This window comes from Anthonomus grandis, chromosome 1 (assembly GCF_022605725.1).
Source record: "Anthonomus grandis grandis chromosome 1, icAntGran1.3, whole genome shotgun sequence".
Taxonomy (NCBI): Eukaryota; Metazoa; Arthropoda; class Insecta; order Coleoptera; family Curculionidae; genus Anthonomus; species Anthonomus grandis.
This window is the reverse complement of record NC_065546.1, coordinates 1190834-1211808: the sequence shown is the minus strand read 5'-3', so window position 1 is coordinate 1211808 and position 20975 is coordinate 1190834. Positions and strand designations below refer to the sequence as shown.

Below are 20975 nucleotides of genomic sequence, written 5' to 3'. Positions count from 1 at the left end.
ATCTTTTATTAAATAATGACTAAAATCCACTTACTTAAAGTCAAGATATGGAAATTCTTGTTCTAGGAATGCCTGTAAGGAATAAAATAAGTTGTCTCTTATTGGCAAGTGAATATCTTGGGTTTTAGTAGTCAAAATTATATATCAATATGGATTCAGGCTCAAAGTGCTTGCTATGCTTGGTCAAAGCAAGGCTTTCAACAGCGCTCTTATCATATAATGGCAGAAATTCTAGCTATTTTAATTTTGTAATAATCTGTGACTGACGTTACGTGCAATTAAAATTATACAACAAAAGACGAAACAATGAAAAATTACCATGATAAAATGGAAGAATGGTGAACACACAGAGGCGTAGATAACAGAAACATCAGGCCAGCTTATTCATGTCGACAACTGTCATCTCATTGCCAATGCCAAGCTTGATCCTTACCCTATACGTATTTATGTATTTCTTCTTGTTAAAAAAGTAGATATTTACCTCCAGGTTTCTTGGGGTGGTGGCGTATTCCGAGGAGGCTCTGGTAAGGCCGTGACGGTAAGGATTAAACTTTTGAGAGTTTTGGCTTTTTAGTGAGGAGAGCTGAACGGTGTCTTGGCGTTTTTTGGTGCGTTGGAAGAATAGTTGCTTGAAAGTTGTCCGGAACTTCTTTGACATGATGCTGTAGAGAAGGAAGTTGCAGGAGGCGTTTACCGTTAACAAAGAATTAAACGCGTTACCTAAAACTGTAACAGGTTTGGTATAATTTTAGGAACTATATATTGATGTTTTTATTTACTTACTACTTTGTATATTTTTCTGTCTTCTAGTCTTGGCCGGATAGAAGGAGTAGTAAATTAAATTGGATGCTGTAGGAGTCTGGCAGATAATAAATAAAACCACCACAGAAATCAGCATTATTGTTATGCGATTTTCATTTGATACCGATGAATTGTCGTACTAAAATAATAAATTTTATAGGCAACGGTATGCAATGTGCGCGTGAAAAATTAATCCCTCTTTCCCTTGAAAAGTTAGACTTATTGATCTTTTTCTCAGAAATTTGGGCGCAGCTTATAGTAGTTTCACATGTAAACGCTTTTTTTATTGTCACATCAGGTCCATAATGGATTATGGACATCCACACTGGAATATGGAAAGTCACACACAATTTCCCAAGAAGTTAAATGTATGGGCAAGAAATTGTGGGTCTCTATTTTGTTGAGGGCGCACTTACCTCTGAAAAATATTTAGAGTTAATTCAAAATCAGATAGTACCTAGTTTAATTGTACTTTATCCAAAAGATGAAAACCCATTTATACCGGCAGATTCGATATGGTTACAACAGGATGGCGCCCCCCACACTATTCGTGTAACAGTACGAGATTACCTTAACAACATTTTCCCAAATCCCTGTTTTTAAGAAGACAGGCACAACTCTTAAATCATCTGTTTTGTGATATCCGCTATTAAAGTTCTAACACGTATTGAAAGTTTTGTTGTGACCTGTGGTTGAAAGATACAATTCTTATTTTTTTATATGACATAGTTTTACTTGTAAGAAAGTAATCTTCAGTTTTATTTTTTTTTAAATACGATTTTTGATAAAAATTTAAAAAAAAAATTGTGACAGTCTTCCAGGGAAAATAAAATTATTAATGTATCGATTTATGTAGAACAACTATAGTTTATCAAGTTCAAAATGACCTATTTTTCAAAAATACGTTCTGTTTATTGATTTTTTTGTAACAAAAAAGAAACTTATATTTAGCACAAATTCAAGATAATCTTTTACAAACAAAACTTGATGAAACATAACAGCATTTCTCTAGAAATCACAAACTAAATTCTTATAAAATTCTCCGTAGTAACTGGGAACTATATTTTTTTCCACTAGTGATAGTATTCCTTTTTTTTTCGAATCGAGAATTCCTATCTTATCACTGTAAGCCTTGATAAGAACTACTTTAATTATGTTGAATTCCTGCGCGAAGTAAAGTTTACCTTTGAAAAAGATTCTTGCTCATAGGATATTTTAAAAATAAAGCTTCCAGGCTCATCCTTTCTCACCTCGAAGACTTTCATTTCGGCAGTTTTTACGCTCTCACCGTCAATAGTTTTAAACACATCTTTAAATCCAGTTATTTGGGCTAAGTCTTCTCAATAACTTTGTAGGGCTGCCCTTTTTTGTTTGCTTCTCTTATAAGGGTAATATATTGATCGGGTACGTATACAGCAGTGCTTTTCTGCTCAATTACAGAATGCACATTATCTGCGTCATTTTGTGTATGGCCCCGAATCAAATATTTATGAGTTATTTTATTGATACTTTTTAATTTAGTAACGGCATAAGCGTACAATGCAAAAAGGAACCTGTTCTTATTTTGTCCAGAACAATTATCTGTGTAAAATATGACATCAATTAATTTATTTTCTTGAAGTGCCTTGTCATCTAGTTGTTCTAAATAATTCCAAACACAAGAACCTATTTCATTGGCTCCCCTTTTAGCAGCACCCTCATGCCAGACATAGCAAGAAACATCATTTGTAATTGAATTAGCAAAAGTCAAATTATAGAGATTTAATTTAGAAATATAGTAAAAAGAAGACGCTTTTCCAGATGGACAAGGTAAAGTAGCTTGTAAGTCATAAGTAATAACATGAGTTCTGGTTTCTTTATCCTTCTCCCTTTCTAAACGACTTAAATTTTTTTCTTTCAGGTGAGTCTCATATTTTTCGCGAGTTAGCATATTCAACGCATTGATCGCATTGATCCTTTCTAGGGAAGAAAAATGCAAGATTGAAATTTCGGCTAAACACGTCATAGTAAGTTCGATAAGAGCCATATTTTAACCGTTTGCTCTTACACAGATCCTGATAGTCCCTATAAAGATCGGCAATAGTTTTGGAACCTTCAGTGTTAGCTCTTGTATAGTGACTCGGGACTCTAGGAATTGAGTTTATGTGGTTTTTAATTCCTTGTAACTTTTGGGTGGCTAGTATGCTTGCCTCTAAATTCTTCTGCTATAATACCACCAGTTTTACAGGATTTTTGATTTTCAAGCACAGTTCTAATAGTCCTTGTAGTAATCCCTAAAGTAGACATAAAAAAATGCTTGCAAACTCTACTTTTTATTTCCTCAAAGTGGAAACAACAAGCGTGGTTTAAATCTCGTCGTCCGTTAGAATTTGAGTATTTGGGATTTATAGGACTCAGTGAAGATGCAATAAATCCCCTTTGTCGGTGTAAGTCATTAAGGTTCCAATATTCTTTAAAAATTTTCTTTCGAGATTCTTCAGAGATTTTCTCTTTGCATTTTAATCTGCACTTGTCAGTACAAGGAGGTAACATTTTCTTTTCCGCTCGTTCTACCAAGGTGTTCTTTGTTTGTCTCCATTTTTGTTAGTTACCTTAATTGAATGATAACTCTGACCACTATTTCGCAATCGCTTAGCAACGTTTTTTTTTCCAATCAGCAGAGTTTCTAGTTCTTTTTCTGCCTATTTTCTTAGGAGAATCCATATTCTCAGTTAATGTTGCAGGGGTATTTTCTGTGTCTGATTCTGATGATGATTCTGAAGTTGAAGACGCGAGTTATGTGATGCAACCAGGCCAAGAACCTCAGTTGACCCCATACATAATTATTATAATTACAAATATTCCTGAATTAACAAAATAAGCATTTTAATATTATTAGGCTCCATAAAAATTGCATTGTATAAAATCACTTATCTATTAATTTTCGACGAATAAAGTTGTAGTTAATCGATGGTCAAATTTGTGTAGAATTTATTTTGAATTAAATTTATTCCTTTTTAAAAAGTAGATGTTCAATAATAATTCCATCACTGATCCTACCGACTGCGCCAGTAATATTTATAATTATAATAATTATGTATGGGGTCAACTGAGGTTCTTGGCCTGGTTGCATCACATAACTCGCGTCATAATCAGGATCATTTGAGTGTGAAGAACCAAATGGTTCACTATCGCTGGAGGAACTTTGTGACGAAGTATCTGAATTGTGAATTCTTTCAGTTAAAATGTTTCTAGCAGTATTTATTCCGGAAGTACTAGGTGCATCATCTACAAAATAAAACAATTCTATTAGTTACCTTCACCTCGTTGGAAGTGAAAACTTTTAATATAAAAAATGTCATGTCTACCTAGTATACTAACAATCTAGGTATTTATTTACCACACGTATTACACAATACACCACATACTATTCACACTCAAATCAAAATGTCATAGCTAGGTGCCAACTCACTCTTCAACTCACCTTGATTCTTATAAAGTTCATTTCTTGTTTTTCCATTTTCTGGATTTTCCTTATCCAAATCATAATCGTCATTAAAATGAGATGCAGAATTTTGCGGTGGATAGCAAATATCTAAAATTTTATTATTTGTAATTATCATGATTTGTAAGACAGACATTAATTTAAACAAAACTTACAAAACACAGTTAATTAAAAACATAACTCACCCTGATTAATATCAAAAACCTCTTCCCCTTTTTCTTCTAGATTTTGAATATTTTTACTTGAATCATTTAGATGACCCAAATCATTTTCCGACTAATGAAGAATATCTGGAAGATATTAGGTTTTATTAATAAATATTTATTTATGTAATAAGAACATAGAAATGTTTGTATAACTATAAAACAGCCATAGGATCATAAAAACTAGTTATGCCAGAAATTCAAACAAAACTTTATGTACGATTAATGTGATAATAATTTATATATTTTTAAAATTTTTGTTTATATCGTTTATGACGCGCATAAAAGTAATTTGCACACACACAAAAACAGTTAATTTGAAAATAGCAAATAAATTAACATTTACACTTACTTTGATTATTATAGAGTTCATCTCAGTTAGGTTCTTTTTCCAGATTTTGTAAAGTACCTAAATCACACTTATCATTCAATGGTGCTGAAGAATTTTCCGATAAACGGCAAATGTCTAAAATATAAAAGATTAAATTTAATATTAAATATTATTATACAATCTGTATTTAGTTTTAAACTTACCTTGCCTTATTTCGATCTCTTTTTCATTTTCATCCTCTCTCATGAATTGCTCTATTTTCCACATATGTAGGTTGATCTATGTTATGTACCTCGACATTATTTTTGGTTAATTTCAAAATTAAAGAAGACCTATTTTGTTTCTGCATCTTGTTTCTAAAAATTTAACGTTATAAGTATTACAAAGTTTTAGGAATCATTAGGTCAAATAAATTTACATAAAATTCTATATTTTGTCACGAAAACTAAATATTTATTTTTGACTATAAACTTGTTATGATTGGTACCAAAGTTTACTTATTTATGGGGAAAGACTGTCACAATTATAATTTATGACGGTTTTCTTTAAAATACTATATAAAATATAACCTATTTGTGGCACAAGTCTAGTTGTGACGGTTTTCCTGAATATCGTGAATAAAAAAATTACTTACTTTTGGGGACAAGCTGGCACAACTCTAATTGTGACGGTTTTCTCTTAAATAATTTCACAATAATAATTTCTTTTTTGAAAACACACTAGCTTAACACTAATTAGGACGTTCTTTCACGAATAATACTTTTAATAAAACGTTTCTTTTCGATTAATGACGGTCTTTTGCGAAAATGCTTGATGCGTCTCTTAAGCCCGGAGACGGTCAATAATATTGTCAATAAAATTGACAATGGTACTATTGATGCGTCTAATTGATCGTGTCGGAAGCAATTGATGAGATTGTCAATCGATTGACGGCGATTGACCGAGATTGATTGGAAATTTGATTGAAGCACATTGACAGAACCGATTGACGCATCTCAATTGATCGTGTACTCGAGTAATTGACAATTGTTCTGTCAGTTAATTAGCGGCTGCGATGATGTATACGTCGCAGAGCTCCATGGAAAGTGTGATGGAAAGCGAAAACATCGGGGAGAAGGATTTTGTTTTGATGTTAATCGCGCTGTATCGTGACCATCCAGTGTTATGGAGAGTAAAATCAAACGATTATATGAACAAAAATAAAAAAAGTATTGCGTTGCAAACAATACTTTGCGCTTTAAAACACTATAAACCGAATTATACGGAGGATAATTTGAAAAAAAAAATTAATATTCTTCGAACCAATTTCAATAAAGAGTACCAGAAAATAGAGCAAAAAAAGCATCGAGAGATGACATTCCGGAGCCGACGTTATGGTATTATAAGGAGCTACTTTTTATCAAAGATCAAGTGGAAGTAGCTGATACAGAAAGTTTAGAGGTGAGTAAAAAACGATTCTATTAAATTACAATATGTATTTATGTATTTATTTTACTATATTAGGAAGGTCAGGTTATCTTATTTTTGATTTTTATGTTTCATTTACAATTTTAAGCAATTTTCTTGCCATGGTACTGAACCGAAAGTATTGAAATAATCGCAAAAACTATCCCTTGCGTTCTTTGCCTCGACCGCTGAATTACCCCTCATTCTTTGAAGATCTGTCAACAGTTGTGCTTCATGTCTCCATGAACCTTCTTCAATTGTTCCAGACGCTGTATTTTCATAGTCAACATCACTGTGCTGAATGTAACTTTTATTATTTTCACTTGACAAGTAGTTGTGTAAGTAACAACAAGCCATTACTATTTTGCGAGCCTTATCTGGTGCAAATTTGATGCATTTTTGAAAAATCTTAAACCTTGATGTTAACATACCAAATACGTTTTCAACGATTCTACGCGCACGGGATAATCGATAGTTAAAAATGCGTTTTTTTTTTGTCAGGCAAGATCTATTGTAGGGCTTCATAAAATTTGGCATTAGCTGGAAAGCTTCATCACCAATGAACACATAAGCAACGATTCTACGCGCACGGGATAATCGATAGTTAAAAATGCGTTTTTTTTTGTCAGGCAAGATCTATTGTAGGGCTTCATAAAATTTGTCATTAGCTGGAAAGCTTCATCACCAATGAACACATAAGGATACTTCTTATCTGTTCCTGGTAAATTGCATGGAGCAGGAATATTTATTTGGTTTTGAGACATTTTGTTCCAAAATTCTGTATTTTTCAGAACGCCTCCATCCGATACTCGTCCATTGGCGCCAACATCAATCATGATGAATTGATAATTTGCATTCACAATAGCCATAAGCACAATGCTTATAAAGTTCCTTTATAGTTATAAAAGTAAGAACCTGAGTTAGAGGGCTTTTGTATGGTTACATGTTTGCCATCGGCGCTTCCGATACAGTTATGGAAATTCCACCTTTCTTCAAACTCTTGCGCCACCTCTTCCCATTCTTTTGCATTTTTTGGGATCTGAAACAAAAAACATACCTATTGTTATACATAATTTCACTTAAATTTTTATAGTATTTTTTTTCTTTACAGCAACTGTTAACTGACAACTCCCAAGAGCCCCAGACGGCACCTGATGTCAAGACTGTCAAGACAGTACCCTCTAGGAACCACCACCTGATTCATCAACGGATGAACTCGTAGGGTTAGCTACAGCATATTTTAAAAAGCCAACAGACACTGAATAGGAGATAATAGCTAAGGGATGGGCTATGAAATTGAACCGATTAGCCGCAGACCAGCGACGGTATGCGGAGAAAATAATTAATGATACCCTCTTTGAAGGTGAACTGGGCACGTTAACAAGGAACGGAGTGCGTTTTTTACCATCATCGCAAACCCCGTCACGTTCGTATTCAAGATCGCCTGCACCGAGCTCATTGTCCATTATACCTGAACGCCCTTTACAAAATGTCTCACATTCAGCATTCTTATCACACTCTTCTTAAATAGAACAACGAAACTATCAACCACAGCAACAACCATATTGCTCACAACAACAAAACTATCAAGATTCTTTCAATCACAAACAACTACAAGAACAATACTCAGGCAGTGAAGCATACACCCGAGTGATTATTCAGCCACCCGTTTCCAACACCGCCAGTGCCGATCCTACTGATGCTACTGAAAACACTGAAGATCAAACTGCAGCAAGCTACTTGATGACATTTAATTCTTTATAATTAGTGATTTTTTTTTCTTTTTTGATATTTAGTGGATTTAATGAATTTAGGGCTAATTGCGAGTAGCTGTCCAGTGAAATGGAACAAGCTAAAATTCACCTTTTAAGATTAATCTCTTCCATGTAATTTTTCTTAATAAAGACATTATTTATTTATTTAATTAATCGTTTTACGTTTAATAAACCCTACCTATATATTATATAAACTTACCTGTATATAATCTCTTAATTTCTTGATTACAGCCTCGCATGTTTCCATTATAATTATCCCCAACGTTCGAGGAGCAATAGCACAGGTAAATTTCAAATCCTTCAAATCCATGCCAGAAGCTAGGTATCGTAATGTTACAGAAAGTCTCTGACTAGCAGGAATTGCACGACGCATTACAGTGTCTTGTTTTTCGATGTCTGGCCGAATTAAGGCTAATAATTTATCAAAACTGTTTTCATCCATTCGGAGAAAATTCTTGTAATCATTTGGTTCAGTAGTTCGCAGAATTTGCAGTAAGTGTTCATGGGTAAAACGGCTTCTCAGTTTAAACCACTCTTTGGACCAGCGTCTCCTCCTCTTTTCTTTTGTCTTGACTATTTTTTTCCTGCAGACAGCCAGAGTTAATGCCAAAAAGCCCAAATCTGTACTTGACACCATACTAGTCTACAAATATTCAATAAACGACTCCACTCCTTGCGACTGCCACAAATTCATTGAGCAATTGAGGAAGTATTGGCGTGTTCATTGAACGTCCATCAATCGCAATTGCAAGTGCAATCATCAATTTTATTGACAATATTATTGACCGTCTCCGGGCCGCTTTAGAAATGGCACAAAACGTACTGACCTGAGACATTATTGCTGGAATTATTTTAACAAAATTTGGAGATGGGACGATCACGCTAGTCGCGCTCCGCGAAAAATATTCGAAATACACGTAAGCCGATTTTTCTGGAAATAACTCTTGCTGTTTTAAGTATAATGACCATAGCAACTTAAAATTGACTATTCTTTGAGTTGTGCCGGTTTTCTTAGAAACAGGCGAAATAGATGAATTGGAAGGGGGAGGTTTTATTGAATGGCCAGCAAGGTCGCCAGATTTAACCCCATTGGAGTTTTATCTATGGGGTTCTGTAAAATCTAAAGTTTATTTTGATAAACCTGAAAGTGTAGAAGAATTAAAAAATAGAATTAGAGCCGAAATACAACAAATCCAGCCTTAAATAATATATACCCTTCTTAAATCCATACAATTATCTTATGGATTTGAAAAGTACCTAAATGAAATAAAACAAGATTGCGCTAATCGTCTATTTTGAATTCGACAATGACATATTCAGAACGAATAACTTAATATAACGAATAACATTTATTTGCCATTTTAATAACAACATTAAAATGGCAAATAAATGCCATTTTAATGTCGGCAACCACGATATATTCAAAACGTATAACTAGTGTTATTTCTTAATTTTTTTTAATTATTTTTAGGCCGGTGAAAGAACTAAACTGAAACACTGCTATAAGATAGTATAGTTTTTATGATTTGATTTAAATTTAACTAGTGACGCATTTTGGACTCTGGAATGATAAAATGGTCAATAGTACCTTTAAATGATGTACCTGGTTAATAAATCATTAAATTTAATAATTTAAGACGGTTCTCATTTGTGGTCAACACCACGTCATGGCCCGACGTAGGGTTGACTTAGTATGACATCCGCGGAATTGAAAATGCGCCAAAGTGACACAAATCAGTCTCAGTCAGTTATGACCTTAATTTTTTACTTTATAAGTAATTGATCTACTATAAGCTACGCCCAATAAGAGACTAATGTTTAATTGACGACCTTATAAACCTATAAGAATAGATCAAAAAAAGACCTTGTACACATATCTTTTTGGTCCTTTTTAAGTCAAAAATGGTTTACCTACTTTTATATGCCCACAATAAAAAGAAAATAAATAAAGACGAAATTGCAACAAATTGACGTCTCTCTTCAATAATATACTATTGATGGCCAAAAAACGCACTACTACGGCATTATTAAGAACCAATAATTGTCTTATAGTCTTATGCCAAAAATAGCTTCTAGACTAGACCCAAGAAAAAGATACGAGAAACGTCAAATGTGCCTCAATTTAACGTTAAGTCAAATCCACACGTCTTTTTTAGGTCTTATGATGTAATAATTTTTCTTATAGCCTAGTCAAACTTACTTGGGAAGTTTGCGTGTTACTCCTGGTCATAGTTTTTCTTTTCTTCTGCGATACGTAGACCGCACGTATTAAAAAGCAATTGAACGTTGCAATCATAACTAGAGGTATCAGTCCAAAGAATAGGGCACTATACCAATACATGAATGTAGTATATTTTATGTTCTTGGCCAAGTTAGTCTTTTCCACATTAATTAGTTTAATATGACAACAATCTGGTATAGTGTCATTCATACTCGTAGTATTTCCATATCTTGAGTTTGTAATGTTTTCTAGAGAGTCCAAGTTCAAGGATCTCGTCTCAGTAACGTTTTCCAATGGTTTTTGATGAATAATTGTCGCATTTTGGTAATCGGTGAGCGATCTTTGTCCAGTATTTAGGATTTTTTGTGGGAAAACGTAAATTATATGAGGATGGTCTTCCGAGCAATTGACCATGAGCTTCTTAAGTGTTTCAGTTAAACACTCAGAGCTATTAAATACTGATCCGTAGGAAGAATTATCTTTACCATGTGATCTTGTATTACTGGCAGATGATGTTGAAAGATTTTTAGGACAATTGCACGATTCCGCCGGCTCTATCGTCAGTTGATGCTCAAAAGTTGTTGAGGCAGTTGTAAGTATACAGTAAATATAGATAATAACTGTTACGGTTTTTGCTCGGTTCTCTGTGCAGAAGAACTTTCCTTTCATTGGATGACATACCGCTATGTATCGTTCTATGGTGAATGATACAGTTAGCCATACTGACGTACTACCTAAAACAAAATAGTGAAGAAATAGTCCACACTTGCAGTGGAGTCGTATATTTTACCTTAAAATCATCATAGTTTATTAAACATTACGCAAATAGTATTACATGACTTTTTGGTGAACATTCCTGACTGGGACCGATTTATTTAAGCTTACTTACCTTAACTTAGATTAAATTGTCTCAACTCAACAACCGATATTATTTCACCTATAATTCTAAATATTCCCTTAAGGGGGCTTTTACACCAAAGTAGCATGAGACGTGCGACTTGCTGCTTGGAAGCAAGAAGCATGCTACTTATTTAAAAACCTATACATATTATGAACGGTGTGGATGCCCGTTTACCTTTTTTTAATAAAACCAAGCTGATTTCCACTTAAATTTTGATTTATTGTGAGACACGTACAAAAAATGACGCTTAGCGTTACGCCCAAATTTTGCCTATATGAAACTGGCTGGGAAGCGCGGATTTAACCCAAAGGAGTTAGATTTTGGTATTTAAAGGTTTACAAGTACAAATTTCATAAAGAGTCCATGACATACCGCCGGCCCTTGAAAACCAAAGTCTTTCAAGGATTAAATGTCTAATGGTAATAAGCACAACTTCTGCACAACACGTGTAATATCACCACCAGCAGTTCGAACCGTTACAACCCGTAAAAGTCCGTCTTCTCCTGTATGAGTCTGCGTCACTCGTCCCAAGCGCCAATGTAGGGAAGGAAGGTTGTCATCCATAACTACAACCATGGAACCAATCTTCAGTGTGTTTTCGGGGTCTTCCTGTCATTTAGATCTTTGCTGGAGACCAAGTCAGTAGTCCTTGGACTATTTCTTCCAAAAAATTTGAAACATTTTCTGGAGTTCTTGAAACTGGTTCAGGCGATTGGACGGTAAGTCGGTAAGGTCGTTTTCGGGAATAGATAGTAGAGGACTACCAATCAGAAATGACCGGGGGTAAGACAGGAATAGTCTAAGGGATCCTCGGACAAGGGAGTGATTGGTAAAGAATTCATTGTAGCCTCTACCTGAGCAAAAAGTGTGGTAAGTCCTTCAAAGGTCAAACTATTTTTTCCGATCACACGAATAACATGATATTTAGCACGCTTAACAGCGGACTCCCAAAGGCCACCATGGTGAGGAGCTCGGGCTGGAATGAAATTCCATTTCGGCCAACAAAAATGGAGGTTGTGAGTCGTGGATTACCGAAAGTTAAATGAAGAGACCATTGGTGATAAATTTCTTCTTCCAAATATAACAGACTAAATTAGGAAGGTGTCAGTACTTTACTACTTTGGACCTAGCGTCGGGATTCCACCAGATTGAGATGGATGAAAAGGATATTGAAAAGACCGCCTTTAGCATAGAAAGTGGACACTTTGAGTACCTAAGGATGCCTTTCGGGCTTAAGAACGCCCTCGCGACGTTCCAAAGAGCAATGGATTCTATACTCAAGGGTATCCAAAACGAGAAATGTCTAGTCTACATGGACGACATAATCGTCTTTTCATCGTCGCTACAAGAACATTGAAAACCTTAAATAAGTATTTCAGAGATTAAGGGAAGCGCACTTCAAAATACAACTTGACAAAAGCGAATTCCTACGACGAGAGGTAGCCTATCTTGGTCACATCGTTACTCCTCATGGAGTAAAACCCAACCCCGAAAAGATCATCGCTATCAAGAAATATCCAATTCCTAAAATAAAGGAAATTAAGGGATTTCTCGGACTACTGAGATACTATAGAAAGTTTATCAATGGATTCGCAAGAATAACTAAACCTCTTACGAAGTGTCTAAAAAAGGGAGCAAGGATTGTACACGACCAAGAGTTTCTAGATTGTTTTAAAACATGTAAAAATCTTCTAAGCGAGCGAGCCAATATTGCAATATCAGACTTTTCAAAGCCATTTAACCTTACACGGACGCTAGTAATATTGCCTTAGGAGCTGTTTTAAGCCAAGGACCTCCAGGAAGAGAATTGCCAGTAGCTTACGCCTCCAGAACACTTAATGACTCAGAGCAAAATTATTCTACAATAGAAAAGGAGTGTTTATGTTTAGTCTGGACTACTAAATACTTTAGGCCCTACTTATTTGGTCGAAAGTTTAACATAATCACAGACCACAAACCAGTTCAATGGCTTTTTTCGCTTAAAGACCCAAGTTCAAAACTTTTACGCTGGCATATTAAACTCGAAGAATACAACATCACTTATATAAAAGGAAAAGCTAACACCAATGCAGATGCTCTATCTCGTATTGAGTTACTCGTTAAATAAGTGTAAAAATATATAGAAGAATTTAACAAACAACATGAAGAAGAAGGCACTGGTCTACCCTCAACGTTTAAGAAAAATAACACCAATAATGATAACGTAGATTTAGCCTCAGTGTTTGTTAACCCCGACGATGACATAAGGGAGATGCCTGATGAGCAACAGGAACCAGAACATCAACAGGAACCCGATGAAAATGACACCATACATACAAATCAAGAACAGGATCCGATTGTAGGTGTACCAATAATCGAAGATCTTATTAATTATGGTGCAAACCAAATATTTATATCCTTGGTAAATCATTCATCAACAAAACCAATAATAACAATTCTTTTCGAAAAGAAAAGAAGAATTTTGGTTCAGATTATTAAAAATAATTTTGAAAATTACATTTTAAAGTTTATTAAGGAAATAGTTGTTCCCAATAAACTTTATTATTTATATTTTAAAAATGACTATGTCTATGAACCTTTTTGCGAAGTTATTCGAAAAAATTTTAGATAGCCAAGTCTTCAATTTAAAAGATGTCTTAATAAGCTATGGATGTCACTGATAAAAACAATATACCCAAAATTATTCAAAACTACCATGAAGGAAAAAGTAACCACAGAGGTATTGAAGAGACCGTAGAAAAAATTAAGGCAAAATATTATTGGCCATATTTGAAAAATTCGGTACAAACTTTTAATAATGAATGCGAGCTTTGTATTAAAACAAAGTATGAACGTTATCCCATTAATATCGAAATGAATATAACCCCTACTGCTACCCGACCGTTTGAAATTATACATGTTGACACCTACACCCTAGAAAAAACAAAATTCTTAACAATCTTAGACAGTTTTTCCAAATACGCTCAAGCTTATATGCTTAAATCATTGGCGGCTAATGAAATAGCAGACCACCTCATTTCTTTCTTTTCACGTCACGGTATACCCAAACAGGTTATTTCAGACAATTGAACCGAATTTAAAAATACAGTTATCACAGAACTTCTCCAATTACATAAAATAAAAATTCATTTTATTTCGCCTAGTCAGCCTGAATCTAATGGAGTAATAGAAAGATTCCATTCGACTATCTCGGAACATGTTAGATTTTTAAATGCCCAAGGATTTAAAAACTCAGACCAAAAAATAAAATATGCTGTCTTAGCATATAATCACACCCTTCATTCAGTCACCAAACTTAAACCAATAGACATAATTAACGGACATATAACCTCAGATGACCCCCTTGATTTTAATCTTGATCACATTTTACTATTAGATTACATCAGTGAACATAAAGATAAATCAAAAATCCTATACGCGAAAATCTACGAAATTCTTATGAGAAATAAAGAACATGTTATAAAAAACATTAACCAGAAACGTGATAGCCCAGAGTTGTTTAAGCCCGAACAAAAGATTTTTATTAAAAAACATAGTCGACAAATTCTCGGGAAAAGAACATATTGTTAACCTGGACGAAAACCGAAAAAGTGTAGAGACAAATTCTCATAAAAAGATTCATATGGACCTAAAAGGCGAAAACATCTTGTCGAACTTGCATTGTCTTATTTATTTAATGTAACACGACGTTTCGGTTGGTAAGTATCTCCAACCGTTATCAAGTGTAGACTGACAGCAAACTACTATTCTATATCCAGTGCTTTTCTTTGAAGTCCCCCCCCCCATTTATTTTTTGAACGGGTCAAAAAAAATTTTTGAAACTTGGCATAAGTAAATTGGTCTATAGATACTATTTTTCACTGTAAACTAGGTAGTTGTAAATTCCAAGATGGCGGCTGGGCGACATCTTGAGAAAAAATTTTAAATAGAAATAAAATAGAATTAAATCCAAAATTCAATAATTATAAATTATTTGTATATTATTATTAAAAACGTTAATAAAATCGCAACAGTGTATTTTTTTGGCTGTTACTTTTAGACAGGTCAAAACGGAGTCCACCGAGTCCATGTAATAAATATTAAAAGTACTCAATAAAACCTTTTAAATGAGGTAACACAAGATTTCTATTTAATGCATTTATTCAAGATGGCGCTTATGTGTTATTTTGACATTTAGAACTGTCGTTTTTATGTCAAAATAAAATAGTGACGCATTTATTTTCGTACACTGATTTTTACCTATTCAAAAATCATAAAAATGTAAAACGTTAAAATAAAAAAAAATACTTTTTTATTAGGCCGCCATTTTGAAACGAGTTAAGATATGGGTCTAATATTTCAGGGTTATAAAGTACTCATTGAGACCTTTAAAATGAGGTACCACACGACCCCCCTTTCTATTTAAAATTTTTTCTCAAGATGTCGCCCAGCCGCCATCTTGGAATTTACAACTACCTAGTTTACAGTGAAAAATAGTATCTATAGACCAATTTACTTATGCCAAGTTTCAAAAATTTTTTTTGACCCGTTCAAAAAATAAATGGGGGGGGACTTCAAAGAAAAGCACTGTATATATATATATATATATACAGGGTGACAATTTCAAGAGTAGCCATGGCTTATAATTTTTAAACCGTAAAAGATATAAAAAAATGCTTAAAACCATTTCTATAAAAACAAGGGGGAACCAAAATGATGAATTTTTTAGGGATATACTATCATCCCCCAAACCCCCAGAGCCACCCCCTTAAAAATTTTAAATTGGAAGGGTAGTCGAGTGAGACCTTGTTTGAAAGGTCTATTAATTCCCTATATTATGCGATCCTACTTATAATAATCAATGCATTTATTTTAGAGTTATGCCAATTTTAATATTTTATTAAAGGTTATTTAAGTGTTTTTTAATTTCTTATAAAATTAACATATTTTGAAAATGTCATAAACATTTGAACATTAGTACAAATTGTTAAGAACTAGGAAAACACTCTGCAATATTGCGTTTATTCTATTTTTAAAACAATAAAAATCTGCATTGAACTTTAATTATTTTATTAAATGCTCAAAGTGGCTTCCATTATTTTGCAAGCAAAAGTACAATCTGTTTTCAAACTCTTGACGAACATTTCTAAAAACTTCAGTTGTTAATAATCGGCACTCTTGTGTAATTCTTTGTTTTAGCTCCTCAATGGTGGCAGGCTGCGTTTTGAAAACGACCGATTTTAGATGACCCCAAAGAAAAAAATCGAGAGGGGTGAGATCTGGCGATCTTGGCGGCCACTCAATAGGTCCTCTTCTTCCAATCCATTGGTCTGGATAATGATTATCTAGCCACTCTCTAACAGGCAATACATAATATGGTGGGGCCCCATCTTGTTGAAAATGCAATAAATTTTCATCAAGAACAAGATCTCAATTTTCATCTCTTTGATTTTCCAATTCCGTTATTACTAAAGGCTCAACAGTTGTTTCTAACATTTCAGCATAAATTTCTCCATTTAGATTATCATCAATAAACAATGGCCCAATTATATTATTCCCTAGAATTCCGGCCCATACATTTATTTTTTGGGGATATTGGGTGTGCCCTTCCCTAAAAATATGGGGATTCTCATCACTCCAGTAACGGCAGTTTTGCTTAATTAACGTTACCGTTTAAATAAAAAGTGCACTCGTCACTGAAACAAATGTTTTTTATAAAACGTGGCTCATTTATTATTTTTTGGGTCATTAATTCACAAAATTCGATCCGCCTGTCTGGATCGTCATCACCTGTTCTTGAACAATCTGTAGCTTGTAAGGATGGAATTTATTAATTTTTAATATCTTTCGTACTGATTCACGAGACACTCCTGTGGCAGCTGCTGCTTGACGAGTCGACATACCAGGATCCATAGCAAAATGCCCAAGAACCTCAATCTGAGTTGCTTCATCCAGTATTCTTGGCTGATTTTTCTTTATATCACCTACAAACCCAGTTTCTTCAAATTTTCTTACCAACTTCTGGATGTAATAATGCCCAACCTGCTTATCTGGGTGCCTCTCATTAAATATTGTGGCACTTCTACGAAAACAGCGATTTTAAGAACCATAAATAAATATCATTTCAACTCTTTCGGCGATCGTATAAACCATTGTAAAAATAAAACTAGAGCAGTGAGAGAACTTTAAATCACAAAAAGAACCACGATATTACTAACCAAATCAAAAATTGAACATTTTAAGGCAAAATTTAAATAAACAAAAAACAACAAATATTTCGAGAATGGCAGGCATCGAAAATTTTCATTTTTTTTTACATCGCCAAATACCATTCCGACAATTCAATAATTTCAGTATAAGTGTACTATTTATTGGAGTTTTGTTTTGGCTTTTAACAATTCATTTTAGTATTAGAATAAATATTTTTATTCTGATAGTAAAATGAATTGACTAACATTTAAAAGGACATACATATCTCGGAAATGGTTGCATTGATTTTAATGAGTAAGACGGCAAAATATAGGGAATTAATAGACCTTTCAAACAAGGTATCACTCGACTACCCTTCCAATTTAAAATTTTTAAGGGGGTGGCTCTGGGGGTTAGGGGGATGATAGTATATCCCTAAAAAATTCATCATTTTGGTTCCCCCTTGTTACTATAGAAATGGTTTTAAGCATTTTTTTATATCTTTTACGGTTTAAAAATTATAAGCCATGGCTACTCTTGAAATTGTCACCCTGTATACAGTGCGAACGTAAAGGTTGGAATAAATTCATTTAAAATTCAGGGGTATGTTCAAAAAAAAACGCTTAGACATGTCGATTTTTATTTTTAACTGCGGGTTTTCTTACTATAATTTTATGTATACAGGGTGGCCCAAAAATAAGTTACGGTCATCAACGTAATTTTTTTAAATGTAAACACCATTTTCAACACTTAATAAATTAATTAAAATATTTTTATGTATTCTTGCTTGATATAAATAACTCTTCCAAAAATAGCCTTTTATTGTGTTCAATCGTCAACGGTCGAGTTTAGGTATAGGACATGGTACATGAAATGTACTTAGAATTTGATGTAGAACCTAAATCTAAAATAAAAAATAGGTGTTTACATTTAAAAAAATTACGTTGATGACCGTAACTTATTTTTGGGCCACCCTGTATACATAAAATTATAGTAAGAAAACCCGCAGTTAAAAATAAAAATCGACATGTCCGAGCGTTTTTTTTTTTGAACATACCCCTGAATTTTAAATGAATTTATTCCAGCCTTTACGTTCGCACTGTATATAAGTAGGTTCGTTAATTAATTTAAGTTTTACATTAGATTTATTTACTTTTTAATTTTTATAGTAATTTTTATTATTAAGCTTACATTTACTTTATCGCAACCACAGGCTTAGGCTAAGAAAAAAAAATTATTATTTGCAGTGCGACTCTGGATGCTACTATCGGATTACCTTAAGCAAATTAGAGGACAATCCTGGAATTCTACCAATTAAATTAGGGCATGCTAAAATTCGCGATTTTGAATATAATTTAATTCATGTTTATGACCTTAATCCGATAATGTTGGAGATGAACAAATTGCATAGAAAATCAATAAATATCACTACACTTTTAATTAAACATCCTCAGTATCTGCCAGATAATTATGATTATCTTAAAATATTAGATTTAATTCAAAATAGATTAGAGAATAAACTTTAAAGAGCTTGTACCACATCCTAACAGAATGAAACGCGGATTGATCAATATTGTAGGCTCAGCATTTAAAGTTATAACCGGTAACTTAGATGCAGCGGATGGTGAACGTTACGACCATCTCATCGATGAACTGCAAAAGAACATCCATAAATTGTCTCAAAGTGTAATGAACCAAAACTCCTTAATCATTAGTGTTATAAAGAAATTTAACTACACAATTTTACAAATTGCTAAGCGAGAAGAAATGTTGGAATTCCGGATAAATCAAATAGCTGATGTTCTAAAAGATTTTGATCATACTCAGAATTCTAATAATATTAGAAACATTCTTGATGCTCTGGTTAATGTCTATGAATTTATAGATTCTACGTTACAAGACTTGGAAAACTCTATAACTTTTGCTAAACTTAAAACAATGCATCCTAGTATTATTAAAACCACAGATCTATTTAACGAATTAATTAGAACAACGAGTAGGTTCTAATCAACTACCAATAAAAATTGAACTTGAGAATATGCTTTTAATAGAAAAAATAATAAAAATATGCTCTTACATTCTTAATAATAGAATTACATTTATCCTACATCCCATAGTTCTGAACCACCCTGTAGTACGCACCTTATAACTTACCATCCCAAGCAATAATTTACTTAATTTTGGTGGCAAAAGGGGCAGTAAAGGGACTTTAACACTTACTTGCAGCATCACAAAGCCAATGACTTAATCCAAAAAATCTCCAATATAATTCATATCTTCGATGGTGTATGTTTTTATAATGTTGAAAAGAGAGCACAAACACCAAAAACAAGTACATAATGTCCGCTATGGCTAATGCTGACAGGTAAATGTTGGTTGAGGATCTCATCCTACGTCTGCAATAAATTTACCATTAATCGAAATTAGTAAAGTGATCATAATTTGATATTACCGTGTTAATACCATTACGGTAATGGTATTTCCAGTAATGCCGATGCATACCATTAAAGGAACGAAAACTTTCTGGAACCAGAATCTTGATTGTTCCAGTAAATCATCTGTTGAATCATGTTCCATTTTCTGTAAGAAATTGATCAGTTCATGAATTAATTAATAAATATTCAACCATACCATAAGGAGTTCCACATTATTAACAACTCATCACTATTAGTTCGTTTAATTTAGGTAATAATTTACGTTATTAACCTAACAAAACATATTTTGGGTGTTGTTTATTTGAACTGGTGCCAAGCTTGCGTTAAGCACAGTTTATTTCAATGAAACATGCTTTTTGACTGACATGCTTTATTAGATATAATTATAAGCAATGCTTCTTATGATCTTCGGAGTAAATAGTAGCTAAATATAAATGTACATAATTATTATCAACAGATTTTGTTTTTCATGTTTCTATAAATTCTAGCAAGACCGGAAACTTTACTGTAAACATGAAATACATATAATTTTTCTACTTCATAATATTTTATTCGAAATCTCGAGGCGTGTTTCGCATATGAGGACATAATTAAAACTGAAATTGTTTTACTAAATTTTGAAAAATATTTAAAATAAAACGGAATTTTCAAATTTCTAGTGTTAAGGGTGTGTTACCTACTGATAATATATTTGCTCATAAAACGATATATTGCGAATTAAATTTAACGAAAATAAGCTTTATTCCAAAACTTGTTAAATATCGTTGTTTTAGAAACTTTGATGAATTCGGCAATTTTAATGCCGACCTGCGCAATATCCTCGGATTGATATATTCTTTGAAAATAAGATAAATATTTAAATAAAAATGTTTAATGATTTTATTTTACGTCTGTTTGACAGGCATGCGCCTATTCGAGAATTCTGCATTACAAATCCTAGAGCACCACGGCTCCACAGAAATTATTAACATTTGAGAGACAAAAGGATGCTATACGCACATTTAAAAAAAGAAAGAAGATTAAAATATTTACAAAAACTAAAGAAATTGTTGGTTTGTTCCTTGTTTGTTGTTTCCGTTCCTGAGCTTCGGCTGAAGACTGTTGAGCTCGAGAAGCAGAAATTTGGGCTTCGGCTGCTTCAATTTGTTTTCGTAGACAGGTCTTTTGTAGTTGAATAAGTGTCTCCTCCTTATTAGCTGCTTTAGAACCT

General features: G+C 33.4%; 1 protein-coding gene and 1 long non-coding RNA gene across 5 annotated transcripts in view; both read right to left on the bottom strand.

Annotated features, from left to right (window-relative positions):
* The window catches only part of LOC126744133 (sex peptide receptor), a 70318-nt gene that overhangs the window by 8383 nt on the left and 40960 nt on the right, over positions 1–20975 (bottom strand). For 2 of the 4 annotated variants that reach the window (XM_050451481.1, XM_050451499.1), the window contains exons 2-6: positions 19783–19910; positions 19551–19726; positions 10241–10995; positions 784–940; positions 482–726 (exon numbers count right to left, since the gene is read on the bottom strand). In XM_050451481.1, the coding sequence (XP_050307438.1) occupies positions 482–726; positions 784–940; positions 10241–10995; positions 19551–19726; positions 19783–19910 (1461 nt within the window). Of the gene's footprint in view, positions 1–318; positions 435–481; positions 727–783; positions 941–10240; positions 10996–19550; positions 19727–19782; positions 19911–19961; positions 20029–20975 lie in introns of those variants that run through there. The other 2 variants (XR_007663075.1, XM_050451488.1) reach the window with 2 other exon arrangements.
* LOC126744302 (uncharacterized) lies at positions 1831–5861 on the bottom strand. The gene is made up of 6 exons (XR_007663108.1): positions 5454–5861; positions 5023–5175; positions 4841–4954; positions 4471–4575; positions 4265–4375; positions 1831–4068 (listed from the first exon to the last, which is right to left on the bottom strand). It is a non-coding gene; the product is annotated as an uncharacterized LOC126744302 (long non-coding RNA).